General features: G+C 33.3%; 1 protein-coding gene across 3 annotated transcripts; it reads right to left on the bottom strand.

The window, feature by feature from the left end:
• Nucleotides 1-1259: 1259 nt before the first annotated feature.
• On the bottom strand, nt 1260-12184 carry LOC110623989 (ATP-dependent DNA helicase Q-like 4A). 3 transcript variants are annotated; one of them, XM_021769024.2, is made up of 27 exons: nt 12009-12184; nt 10495-10590; nt 10247-10336; nt 9988-10161; nt 9824-9881; nt 9094-9519; nt 8467-8640; nt 8247-8377; nt 7629-7992; nt 7421-7552; nt 7088-7174; nt 6861-6988; nt 6014-6134; nt 5779-5930; nt 5577-5712; nt 5074-5197; nt 4940-5010; nt 4632-4700; nt 4362-4490; nt 4103-4261; nt 3893-3973; nt 3645-3806; nt 3468-3523; nt 2920-3049; nt 2742-2836; nt 2441-2518; nt 1260-2363 (listed from the first exon to the last, which is right to left on the bottom strand). In XM_021769024.2, the coding sequence occupies exons 3-27, from the start codon at nt 10255-10257 to the stop codon at nt 1919-1921; spliced, it is 3693 nt and encodes a 1230-aa protein (XP_021624716.1). In that variant the 5' UTR covers nt 10258-10336; nt 10495-10590; nt 12009-12184; the 3' UTR covers nt 1260-1918. The 3 variants fall into 3 exon arrangements, with proteins under 3 accessions (XP_021624716.1, XP_043817134.1, XP_021624717.1); XM_043961199.1 differs by lacking the exon at nt 10495-10590; XM_021769025.2 differs by lacking the exons at nt 9824-9881; nt 9988-10161; nt 10247-10336; nt 10495-10590; nt 12009-12184 and having other exon boundaries at nt 9086-9223.
• Between the last annotated feature and the right edge of the window lie 2263 nt (nt 12185-14447).

Below are 14447 nucleotides of genomic sequence, written 5' to 3'. Positions count from 1 at the left end.
CTCCACTCCAGCAGTAGCTTCATCTTCTTCTTCAAGAACAATCCGGTCACCAGCTTTGAGCTTCTCACGCCTAACAAATTCAACCCACCCCTTAGTTAAAACAGGTTTAGGATGAGTGCCTTCCTTTCTTCTGCAGCAACGAAGCCCCATCTTCTGGTTCTTGTACTTGACCTTCAAATCAAGAAAATGATTCCCCTTGAAACGAGGACGAATAAGCTGGAAAAATCTTGTCGGAACTGCCAGTCTTTTGTTAATATCAGTGGATGACAACTCTTTCTTGAAGTATTCCATTGCTTTTACTTGTATGCAACTGTGTGCTTCACTTCGCCCTCTGCTTGCTCTCTTCAATCTCTGAGAGTTTCCCATTAATTTATAGAGCACATCCACCGGAAAGAGAAGAAAAATTGGAAAATTTCTTCAGTTCAGCGATCTAAATGGCGTTGTAAGTAACCTGCTGGTGTAGTTAAAGAAAAACAAATCAAGTTTTATAGCCATCAGGTGATTGCGACCAAATTCTTTCTTTTAAAACCACTAATCCGCTGCAATTTTTCGTTGGAGCAAACTGAAAGCTGCACGCTGTGGAGCGGCTTCTTTAGTCCTCAACTTTCTAAGAGAACTTTGCATGCATTAGCGATGCATAGAGCCGAAGACACGAGCTCTGCCGGTGTGCCATGAAGAATTGACTGAGGCTTTGTCTTTTAGCTGCAAGATTTGTAGGTCCCATGTGGGTTTTATCCAGATAATATTCAAAGCCCCACTTAACAAGCTCCGCTTTCGCAATCGCCAACTCTCTATCTGCAAGCTCTAGCACAGAGTGTGAACTGGAACTAGTAAAACAAGAAAGACTGAAATGGTCGGAGAACAAAATCGAGCGACTTTCTAGAAGTTACATATCGTTTTTCTCCAAGATTGCGAGAAAGCAAAAGTTTCTAATTTGTTTTCTGCTGAAGTGAACTCTGCAATGCAGCGCGAGGCAAAGAATGCCGGCGTGTGAGACCAAGATGGAACCATGCCAATTACTTGAGCTGCAAGATTTTACCGTCCAATGATCAAAGTCTGCATTAGCGAACAAGCATGTGATCTCGTGGCTTAAAAAATTGTAACTCCAAGAGGGACGTTGACTGTTAGTGTTGATTTTGTGAAAGATTTATTCTGTCAATTGGATGACGTTGACTGTTAGTGTTGACTGATGATAGATTTAAAATGAATATAAACAAATAAAAAGATATTAAATAATAAATAAATAAAGAATTGATAAAAAAAAAAAAGAGTTTTTCTTTCTTATCAATGAAGAATTTGAAGAAAAAGTAAATCAATGAATCAAAGCCAAACAGGATAATCCACTCTTGAAATCGCTCAATTAACTCTAACTGGAGGATAAGGTTACACTATCTCTGGGTAACGCTCCATAAGCTGCAACTCAAGTCGATTAGGCTTTGGACGATTACATCAGCAGCCAGTTGTTAATGCGATGCCACGTAGTCCAACCCTACATCCTGACCTGCCCATTGAAGAATTCTCCCTTGGGGTGATACCCTGAACCTAGACACTTAATCTTATAGGTCGAGAAGGGGTCACATATTCTTATCAAAATTGTCCCGTTACAGATAAGTTGCTGATAATAAGTTGCTAGCATTTGGTACCATAAACTTAAAACACCTTCTAACATACATTATTCACCAGCTACATGCTTCTAGCTTAATGTCACTTGCCTTTCAATGCTACACCTCAATTTTTCATTTCATTAGATCACCGAATGTTTCAGGCCGCTCACAGAACTTAATGACATGGTACTTGTAACTAGAAGGCGTTTGCCTTTAATAAGAACCTGAGATATAAAACTGTACAGAATGAATCACGGTTTGGTTGAAATTTCTTTCTTGATGAAGCAGAATAAAATTAGCACACATCAAGAAACTTAGCTGTTCATAGCATATTCTTGAAACAAATTATGGTTTGAACTTTTTATCTTGTTTCCTGGGGTTGACCATGAAGGAAGAACTCTTCCTGTACCATTCTTGTCAGCCTCTACAGCCGAGCCATTAGTTTCATGATCATAACATGAATCCTCAAAATCTAGGTCATCATCGAGGCATTGGTTCTGATCTGTCTCCCTGGCATTATAAACCTCCGTGTCTTTGTTCTGCAACTTTGCTGCCCTTTTCTTTGACCGACCAGTACTTTTGGTGAAATCATCCTCCTCTTCCACATTCAATTTTGCTGCCCTAGTTGCATCTCTTCTCCTCTTTATCGAATCAGTGCTGTCATTGCTACCACTGCTATTCTTATCTGTGTTATGGTGTTCCCTGATAGTAGATTCAATTGTTTCCAGCAAACGATCTCCATACTTACTTACCTTGGCCCTAATTGAAGCCAAAAAGCACATTAGACATCTTGAGCATTCAATATATAACTTAACCATACATAACTGAAAACTTACTTTCCAATGCCATTTATCTCAAGTAGCTCTTCTTTAGTTCTGGGAATTCTTTTACAGAGGTGCTGCAGTGTGGCATTGCTAAATCAAGGGGAGCAGAAACTCGTCAGAACATAAAGTGACTAGTTAAAAAAAATTTCAAAAAGAGAAAAAAAAGAAGAAGAAAAACAAATTGGCATGTATTCTAAGTCTGTATAAGAGCTCAATTTTCAAATGGTTTACCTTCCCATCCATTTTCCAAATCTTGCTTCTAAAACAAATTTCTATCAATTAGAAATACAGAAAGAAATGGGTGGGAGCTCACCCAAATATGTGGTATGCCATAACCCCATCCCCAGCTTCTTTAACAAGGATAGTTCGGAGCATCCGTAACGCAGAATATAGTTTAGCAGATAGACTCTGTCATACAATTGGGAAAGAAATTAAACAGCTTCATGTCATTAAACAAAAAAAAAAAATTGATATAGGGAATTTACAAATACCAAATCCACTTCAGATTGAGGTTGTGCAGGAGCATCAACAAGTGGACTTTGTTCCCCATATGTCAGTGTGCCTTTTGCAGGAGTTGCATCATATTTGCTCAGTTTAGATACCTTTACAGCTGACGGGAATCTGCTACGTAAAACTATCAGTGTCAAAATTGCAAAGATCTATACATTCTAAATGGTTTAGGTGGAGAAATGGCTTAAAATAGGGGTTAGTCCTGACTGGAAACCAATGAACTTGACTGAAAGTTAGTTGTATTTCATCTAGGATTAGAAGTTGCATAAATCTTCAGAAAGAGAAAAGCCAATTGCTATGAATGATCACGATGGAACATGCAACAGTAGGAAGTACAGAAATAGTGACTTAAAGCATATATGGTTAATGAAAATGAAACGAGCATAAAAACACATCAAGTTAATAAGCAGACAGTAGACGCATTAATCATGTAGAAGATTGGATCTTTCATATGCCATATCCTATATGTTATTAAAAAAAAAAAAAAAAAAAACACTCATAACTTCAAAACATGACTGAGGTGCCAAACCTTAATACAATAGTCTGCCCACTGGAGCATAAATTGTAAGCCTTGGATTCATTCACCTGAACAAATTTCATCATTAAAATGATATTTTTCTTAAGTATTTTACACTGAGAATAACAGATCTGCTTTCTCAATTTCAAGGAGCTGAAAAGCAGAAGGAACTGACACAACTACATGTACCTTCAATACTGATGAAACAGATCCATAAATATCACTTTTCTTGACATCCTCCACAAGAAAATCCTCAGTAACAAGGTGACGCAATATTCGGGAAGCTTCACCCTTAGCCAGATGTTTTCCAGCACCATGCAGGCTCAAAGTCTCATGTTTGTATCTCTTGACCTAGTTTTGAAGTACAATAGGACAAGTATTGAAGGATATAACAAGAAGTGAAAGATGAATACATATTTTTGGTTGTTATGCCATACGTATTGGTTTAAGGATCCCCTGTAGACTTCTAAAATATGAGATGATGAAAACTGTTGCCCTGTTAACTTGACCAGTTCAACCTAAACAGGAAAGCATAGAAGCATCACTGGACAAGCACACACAAGTGTGACACAATAATATAAGATGATAACAGCTGAAAATAAAACAGGCCTAACAATCTTCAATTAAAGGATAAAATGCTTTCGAACCAATTGCTTTGCAATCTCAGTAACATCCTTCTCCACTAAAGTTTTGATCTTGGAACAATTATCACATGTTTTTTTGCAGTTTCCGGAATCAAATTTCTCTCCAAAATGTAGAAGTTGAAGGAGACGTCTACAGTCAACATCATTTTCACAGTAACTGACCTGAAACAGTCATTTTGTGAGAGATTAAATTGGGGGAAGGAGCAAGAACAGTTATAGTGATAGTAACTGCAACTACAGCAAAAGGCTGAAATCATGTTACCATTCGCAGAACATTTTCAGTATTTTTCTCCAGTACCCTCTCTGAATTTGTCATATTAGTACGGTTATATCCAGGAGTCCATGGATTTTGCTCTATCTGTCCTTGTATAATCATATGCTTGACTCGTATCTAATAGAGAAAAAATGTATATGAAAAATAAAATATGAATAAGGAACTGAAAAGAAGACAACCAAAGAAAACAGAAAAAGAGATCAGTCACCAAATATGGCTTAAACAGATGATCAGTACAGTTATCTCCAATTAACTTACATAGTCACTGTAACTGTAATACAAAACACAAGATGAGCGCTGACCATCTCGACCAGCACGACCACACTCCTGCAGAACTTGGTAAGAACTCATCAAGCTTACATAATAATTAGGATATAATTCAATATAATCAATCAAGTTTTTGTGTTGTGTATGTGTGTGTTTTGGGTGGGTTGGGGGAGGGGGCTTCTGGAGAGGGTTACATAGTTGCATTGACACCTATTCTCATGCACTTCAATTCTAACAAGGGACACTTGCATTATTGATGACTTCACATGTTTAAAAAAGCAAAAGGGAAAATTTTCTACCTGGTGGTAACCTTCAATAGATTTGGGGAGAGAATGATGAATTACAAAGCGAACATCCGGTTTGTTGATACCTGTAATAATCATGTTAGTTTATGGTTTCTTCAATCAATCAAGATAAATAAGAATCAACATACCCATTCCAAAAGCCACTGTAGCGCAAATTATATTAATTTCATCTTTGCTCCACTGCTTCTGAATGTAGGCACGTTGTGCAGAATCCATGTTACCGTGGTAAAACGCTGCTTTATGCCCACATTCCTATTCACAGAAGCACTTTCTTGAGAAAAAATTAACTAAAATGTAATGAATGGATCATCATTTAATGTTTTATCTGAAACAATTATGATAACAATAAGGAAACCCTGCATTTTCTGGATAGGAAAAGTACAAGGACTTCATAGCTAAAATGCACAAGAAGATCTCAATTATCAAAATTGCTCACTATACCAAACCAATTGCATTGTCCTATGCAAATAGGGTAAGTTAGTAACTGGCTTAGAACAGTTTCCACTTTAGCATGACATGGATAGAACCATATTAAAATTTAAGTAGTTCACTAACAGATACAAAATTTGTACATTACATCTTTGAAACGAAGTTAAAAATCAAATCTGATTGATCAAGATATAAAACCAACCTGCAATTTTTTAGCAACCTTTTCACAGTCCATTCTTGAAAGACAATAAATAATCCCACATTCATCAAAATGGTTTCCTTTAATGAACTGGTCAATATCATCCAAACACTTCTTTGTCTTGGGGATGACAGAATACCTGTAGCCTTAACAATAAGTGATCATGTTAAAGTTAGATAGCAGTTCATCTATTTTTAACACTTACCATAAATTTGGGCGATTAAAACTTTGCCGGAAAACAATGCAGTCAACAAGACCAAGAGCTTGTACAACATCTTCCTTTACACTGGCTGTTGCAGTAGCTGTTAAAGCTAGAACAGGAGTTTTCCCAAACTTCTTTTTCAAGATACCAAGTTCCTGGTCATACACAGAAAACCTGATTGTTAGACAGAAGCTCTCTGAACTGAGATACAAACTGGAGAAAAGATTTAAAAGAAAACCTTGTAGTCTGGTCTAAAATCATGTCCCCACTGACTCACACAGTGAGCTTCATCAATAACAATCCTAGCAAGCAAGCCACGAGCATTTAAACTGTCCAAATGTCGCAAAAGAACATCACTTCTGCAATCAAAAAATAGAATTCAAAGTGTTATACAATATATAAATAAAAAAATAAAATATAGAAATATAGAAAATAAAATAAATAACATATATAAATATATAAGAAACTTAAAAAAAAGTACAGCATGATAGTATCAACAGTCTATCTCTATGAAGTATGAACAATTAATTTGCATAAGTCATAGACTTTAGACCACCAAATTACCAAAAAAAAAATAAGAATATATGCAATTTCCATCACCAGGGGCAATAAACATTCAGGAGTTAGCTGCTAGAGGAGAGACAAAAGACAGGTTGATTTTAAGGGGTTCCTCCAAAGGGAAAGAGTACCAAAAAGGAGAAATAAATGTCATTAGGTCTCAAATAGGGATTGATAGAACAAAATCCAACTGTGGAGCCACAAACAGTGTGTGATAAATATTTTTAACAGCAAATAATGCATCAAAATATTCCTGATGTAGAATTAACAGAATTAGCACTCAGCTGTCAGCACCAACCTTCCTAGAAGATTTAGACTAAGGGCTTATATGGTTTGACAACTATTTCCAGAATGACATCCATATTAGTCATATCACATTGGATTTTGTCAAGGTCAACAAACCATCCCATAGAGTTACCATTTAACCCAATTAAAAGAATGAACTGCTACAAACAAGCTTGTACGTAATTAGATGAAAAAAGAGCATATCAATTCATGAATTTTGCTTATGATGTTGTAATACTCACTTGGCAACTTTCTCTGGTGTGACATATAACAACTTATATTTACAGTAATCAGAACAAAGTTCCCTTAAGATCTCCTGTTGTTCAGTCCAATCCATATTGGCACTTAAGTAAGTAGCAGATATATTTGCCTACAGTGCAACCAATTGGCAAATAAATGTCTGGTTTTACATGAGCAAGTTTTAGTAACCAGGACAATGAAAAAAGCTTGATCATCTCAGTAATCATACCTGCAGGAGATGCATTATTTGATCTTGAATAAGTGACACAAGAGGTGAAATTACCAAGGTTATTCCTGGAGAAATTAGAGCAGGCAGCTGCATGATAATAGACTATGCATAAGATCCATAGTAAGACATAGTGATAGAAAAGTGATCTAATTTCCCGAAATTAACTTAAACTTCAACTATTTCTAAGATGAATCTAACATTCTACCATCAAACATTGGTTAAAGAATGGCCAGAAAATTGCATAAACTAAAACAGGTAAAACAATAGGCAGATTCTGAAACTAATAAATTCTAACTGGAATGAAGCAATGCTGTTGATGTCAGGCTGTTTTACCTGGTATGTCAGGCTCTTTCCACCTCCAGTTGGCATTAAAACAAAAACATCAAATCCACTCATTGAAGCATTGATGACCTCTCTCTGATTAGGCCGAAATGAGTGATTTCCAAACACTTTCTTGTTGTAGGCCTAGATACAACATCAAACACAATTAGGACATGTAATGAAAAATAGGAACTGACAATAGTCCTGTGCAGATGAGCACCTCCAACTTTTTTGTCCAAGAGAAATTTGTACTGCTCCACTTTGGATCATTTGAACCTTCAATATAGTTAACTTCAATGAATTTTGGAATGTAAGGCTCCCTGTCCACAGGACCAGATGATAGACCAAACCTATCTACAGAAGAGAATGAAACTGATGGCAAATTCCAATTTTCATGACCACCAGGTCCATTTGGAAGCTGAAATTGTGCATTAAATCTTGGAGGATCTATTCTGCAAGCAGCAGATTGTGGTGTTTCATATTGGAAATTCCGAGTTGCTGTGGAAGCAGAAAAATGTGAATTTTGCCTTTCCCCATCACACAGATATTTCTCAAGCTGTTGAATTTGCTTGTTCAGCTGCAACCTAATGATGAACATCAAAGGGACACGTATAAGAGAACCATTCTAACAGTAGCTAACTTAGCTCCAACAAGAAGCATTGGTTCTAACAAATCAACAAGAAAAAGGGAAGAGATGATGCAATGTAGAGTTTATATTTATTCCATATGATTTCTACTCCGTTATCTCAACTCCTTTCCTTCACTTCCTATCTCAATATAGCTTTTCACTTCTTCATCGCTTTAAAATGAATCCAGATTTACAGATAAGGGGCACAACCTATCTTGGCGAAGCTTCTCTATCTGCGCTGGACTTAGGTTGGCAGTATTGTCAAGTAGTTCATTTGATACAGAAATTAGCATGTCCTTCATTTCTTGTAAATGATTTGCAGCTTCTGGGCAAAGTCCTAGCTGTATCAATTATACAATTTAAGGGTTTCAGACATCACAGTTATGATAGATTAAGATTAATAATAGATCGGAATGCAAATACCACATACCTTAAATCCATGGTTGCAGTTTTGGCACAATTCAGATGGCAAAAATGTCTCCTCTGATCTCATAAAATTATTTTTATCTGCTGTTGGTGTTATGGGTGGAAACTTGGAAACTGATGGTTGAGGTGTGCTGGTAGACTGGTAATGCTCCATTACTATTTGGTCCACATCAATGTTCTGAACACAAGTTATTAAAGAGATGAATCAAATCAATATTGATGGAATACAGACAAAAAATTATGACAAGACCATGAAACTCGCTGACAATATTAGTTAAGAGAGATAGTATCAAACAATTAATCTAAATTGCAAAAAAAACTAAAATTATTTACAGAATTGCATGAACATAAAAGCATAATAATTGATTGCTTCATCATAGCATTTATGAGGTGAAACAAAGGAAAAATTGGTACCATAACTTGACATGGTTGTTAATATATTTTTATAGAACAAAATGACATAGATAAATAACTGTAAATTGCACGTATAAATATCTGTTGATTGCATGAAGTTAGCATAGACCAAACCAAGAGCTTCAACCAGGAGATTCATGCCCAAGTTCAATTGCATTCATTTAGCCAAATCTAAATTCGAATAAAACTGTTAGGAAGCACTGGTATACATTATTACCCCAAGTAGATCATCATCATCAATAAAATCAGCCAGAGCTTCTGGAGATTCTTTACTTTGTTTAGTATGCACAATGTGATTGCTCATCAAACCAACAAATGCTTTAGACTGAGTATTGTTAATTGCTGATCCTTTAATGTTATTTTGCCTCCCCATATCACTTCCAGCTTCAGCAGCTCTAGCATTGTCTTGAGGAAATACATTGCCAGTATACCTAGTTGATTCATTATTCCTCAAACTGGAATCCCTAAAGTTTTGATTTGCATGCATGTCTTCAGAGTCTTTCCTTCTGTTAGATGAGCTATGTAAGGTAGGTTTTCCAACATCCTGTAAAGAGTCATTCCTTGCATTCTTAAGGGGGCCAGTTTTCCCAGGCTGTAAGTAGTTCCTGCAAGAAATCTGAAGAGTACAAAGAGTGTGCCAAGCCTGCCAAAAGTTTTCCACATAAAAATGTTGTGAATTAGAAAATCTCATAGTTTTTTGGCTATATGAAAATCTAGGAGTTTGATGAATGGAAAATAAGAGTCAAACACTAAATAATGAACTTTAAAATAAATCACAAAATTAAAGATTTTGATTCCACTAAGGAAATGTGAAATGAATGAAACGACTCAAAAGTACTTAAATTTAACTATTCATCAGACCATTGTAATAGCGCAAACCCTAAACACTTATATGGCACCAAAAGAAGAACTACTAACTAACAAGAAAAAGTTCACACAGTTTTTACCTTTTCAACTTCTTGACTCTGCAATCTTTGCAAACTCTGAATCTGACAGCATGTTAACCTAAATCCCACAAAGAATAACTTAGAATAATTAAGAGATGTGTGAATGAAAATAATTCAGATAACTAACAAAAGAGAAAAACAAACAATATCCAGGTGTAATGTACCTCATAGCCATTGAACCTTCAATACAAGGTTTCTGACCTTCTAGTGAAAAAAGAAAATTTGAACTCAAAAACTTTTTCTGAGATGAAAAGTTATCATGTGCGTTGGCATGTTGGGACCAATTAACTTCAGGAAGCTTCTCATTACATTTGTTATCTTGACCTGAATTGCTTAGACTGCATATACACCATAAATGAAACCAATCAAGATAGATGAACAGAATGAAAGAAACAATAGTAGAATGGATAGAAGAATTGTTACTTTTTCCTCATTCGTTTTTCCTTAGTCGTCAGTTATCTGCCTACTTCTGGTAATTCTTTTCACCATCAAAAACCACATCATTAAGAACACCTGCTTTACAAGAAAATTTATATATCGTATAAATTAAAATTTTGTGCATTACCAAATAAATTAATTGCCACCCACCAACAATAACCTTTCAGTGTAAGATAATTGACCCAAAAAGTTAACAAAAAATGATTGAAAACAACAAATAGCAGAAACATAACTTGAGCGGCTGGTATCCCTTGGTGAAGTTATCAACTATCAACAATTTCCAAGACGAGCTCCTTCACTTGGGTATTGCATCCATAAATAGAAAAATCCTACATGCAAATCATGTAAGCACATAGTAATAGGGGACAGAAGAGAGAGAGAAGGAGACTAAAACAAAATCTTGAACCTAGAAGCATTGTTAATGGTAAATGCAAACTTGGATGTAAAACTGAAGATTTTTTATATTTGTCATCCTTTACTTCATCGTTCATAATTTTGTGATCTATTGTTTGCTTGCAACAATTGTATACAAAAAATTCATAATAACCCATAGTAGTATTTGGATTCAGCCTTTGAAATAAGCCGCCAGGCATACAACCCTAAACACAAAATCTTTCAAAAACATGTGATATTGTAATTTGTTGAGAGATGGAGAGAGAGACATAAAGGAGAAGAAAAGTCTATTCCAATAACTAACAAAGAATACTTCCCAATATGTCAATCTAGCTCTAAAAAAGATTAAAAAAGAAAAAGCTTTATGACAAGATGTAAAATCCAATTCTAATTACTAAGTTCAAAAGTTATCTAGTCCCTTGTTTTCGGCCCCATCCGCACATTCATGTAGTCTTCAGCTATGCTAAAGATCTAAACATAATTTTAAATTTAGTTAACTGAAATACAAGGCATAATTCTTGCATTCCATAAATTGCAATAAAAAAAGTAGTTCAAAAGACAAAATCACAAAATTCTTCAGACTACTGCACGCATCCCTTTAATAAATATATTTATCTTGGAGCAAAAATATGCTTCATTGAACAATCATATTACACCAAAATCCATCATTGAGTCTTCATATTGTTCTATGACATGTCCAATTTGTCAGACTAATATTATTCTTCTAAATTGAGCCACTCATTTTTACTAATTCAAGAGATACAGACACAGCACGAGCAGCAATTCGAGCTATCAAATTCAAAACAACAAGAAAACAAATAAGCAATCTTTTCCTATGGACTTATTTTTATCAAGCCAATTAGCTCTGCAAGCACATATAATTTTCCATTTGAAATTTCGTTATTTCCTCTGTTAATGCTTAGTATAACACATGAGCATGCGTTTCCTCTCTATCAATTAGCAGCTCTTAGACAAATTAAACCAAACTAATAATAATAATAATAATACATTTCATTTTTGCGCAATGACAAAGAACACTCGACTAAACGGCTAAAGAGTGAAAGACAGTAATATCTGAAATCCTAAAGTGAGCATTTCAATCCAGTTTCCAGGGGATGCCCAAACACGCCTTTACACAACTTTCACTTAACAAAAAAAAATCAAAAATAAAAATAAAACACGCTCAATGAAACCTTATAGTAGAAGATGGAAATGGACACAAAACTCAGAAATTAACAATATTTTCGCCAACTAATACGAGCATGTATCGCTATTAAATATTAAAGCAATGATATAAACAGAATCTGACCTTTGAGTATAAACTTTTTAGGGTTTGATAGAGACGAAAGCTTACCAGGAGAATGTGGATCTGCTTTAGCTTGGGTAATCGGCGGCGAGCAAAATGAGAATTCGAGAGGGAGAGGGAGAGGGAGGGAGAGGGACTGTGCCTGTGGGGGTGGGTGTGTATGAGCGAGAGCGCGCTCTTCAAAAAAATAAGCCGCGGAGTGCAAGGGCGGGATACTTCGCCTTTTTCAGATCCAAAAAATAATAATCGCAAAATGTAAATTATAGCGTATTTGAATAATAATAATAATAATAATAATAATAATAATAATCTACTCAAATAATTACAATAACAATAATAATACTTTTTATTTTTTTTCTATGAAATTTTACTTTTTAAGAAATAGCAAATGTTTCTTTATTTTATACGCATTAATTATATAATGAGTTAATTAAAAAAAAATATTTTAGTTTTTTATAAGTCTACACTATATTAATTTTATTATCAATTAAAATCTTGAATTTCATATTTTTCTCAAATTTATAACATTAACAAATTAATAAAATTTTAAGGTATGACTGTAAATTTTTAAAAGGTTTAATATTTAATTAGCATTATTTAAAATTTAATATGAAAATGTGAATTTTTGTATATTTTTTAATTTATAATTTTCATGTACAACATATTAGTGATTTGAATAGTTATTAACCGTTTTAGTAGAGATTAATAATTATAGTTAGTTGTTTATATAATGATTTAAGTTGTTGAATATAAAAATAATAAATGACATTAATAAATTTATTCAAATAGTGATATAAATCGCAAATTAAAATAAATCATATACCAATATAAATTAATATCTTTTTAATAAATTAATAATAAAAATATAAATTATTGTTAAATAAATTAATATTTTGATTTAATCTAAATAATAAATATTACCATTAAATATTATTGTTATAAGTCAAATTAAACACTAAAATATTTATGAATTATTTATTTATAAGTAAATTTATTAAATTATGAGAAAAAACAACCCGTAATAGACCGTTGTAAAATTTTATAATTTTTCTTTTAAGTTAAAAATCATGTAAAATGTGTATTAAATTTTAAATAAATTATAGTAAATATTTACTAAATTATAAATCGTTTTTAAGTAAATTTATTTCATATTAATTCCGTCCATTTGTTTTTCCTAAAGATATAGTGAACTTGCTTACTAGCTCAATATTGAGAGGCTTATGCCCCGTAACCCATAGCAGTCTATAAAAAAGAAACTAAGAAATTGAGCTTAAAAGGAACCGATTCCACTCAGGAAAATTCAATATGCAACTTGGACGACCCGACAAGCAGTAACACAGTTACTTTAGAAGTCGATGCACATATAGTAACTATGGAGACAGAAGCATAGCCGCATCAAGCTAGATTGGAGATCGGATATTCACAGGAATATAAATAATTAAACTTTTTGTGAGTTATTTAAACTTTGTTTGATAAAATTTTGATTGGATTCAATTTGATTTTTAAATAAATTAAGGTCGAACTTCATTTTTATACTTATTTAATAAACGAGTCACACTTGACTTTCATAGTATTTAATTTGTTAAAACTCGTGCTTTCTACTTATTTTTTAATTTATGAGCAGACTTGTGAATAATCTTATTAAATAGATTGAATATATAAATTCTGCATATATTTTCATGAGTTAAATTTAAATTTTTTAAAATTAAATTATATATAATTTAATTATAATATTAAAACTTGTATATATTTAAATTGTTATGATTTAAGAGTCTAAATTTACGAGGTAATTTGTATATATATTTATTTAATTAAAATTATTTAATTTTAAACTAAAACTCATATAATGAACTATTCATGAATTATTTAAAATTAAATTCGATAAAAACACGATTTATCTAAACTGTTTTACTAAACGAATCAAGTTTAACTTTATTAATACTCAGCTCGAATTTGAAAAAAATAAAACTCGAACTTGGTTTTGACTCACAAAATTTTAACAAATTAAGTTTGAATTATTTAAAATTATGTTTATTTACATCCCTAATATTCACCCAAATAAGCACCTTTAGGTAAAGGATACCAAAAAAATCCAAGCAAGTTTCATGAAACATAAAAAAGACATATGGAATAGATGTGTTGGCTTTCTCCAAAAAAAAAAAAAAATACAAATACGAGCAAGAATACTACAAACAAAACAAGACAATGTCATTATATAAGAGTTGAAATTGCACATAAAAGACCCATAGCTAATGAAAAGCATTGAGGGAGACAAAAGCTTTAGCCATCTCTAGGCTTTGAGTGACTATGAGCTACAAATTTATTAAGGGGAGGTCCTTATTAGAGGTGTCCTCCCAGCACCATTAGCCCAAAGAAGAATGACACTTTTCAAATAAGCATGCAAACAAAAAAACTCTCATTGAATAAGAATGTACTTATAAAAAATATAATTATATTAAAAATAATATATAATTCCATCTCATGAAA

Source organism: Manihot esculenta, chromosome 10, assembly GCF_001659605.2.
Source record: "Manihot esculenta cultivar AM560-2 chromosome 10, M.esculenta_v8, whole genome shotgun sequence".
Classification (NCBI taxonomy): domain Eukaryota; kingdom Viridiplantae; phylum Streptophyta; class Magnoliopsida; order Malpighiales; family Euphorbiaceae; genus Manihot; species Manihot esculenta.
Note: the sequence above shows the minus strand (reverse complement) of the source record. Positions and strands in the feature narration are given on the sequence as shown.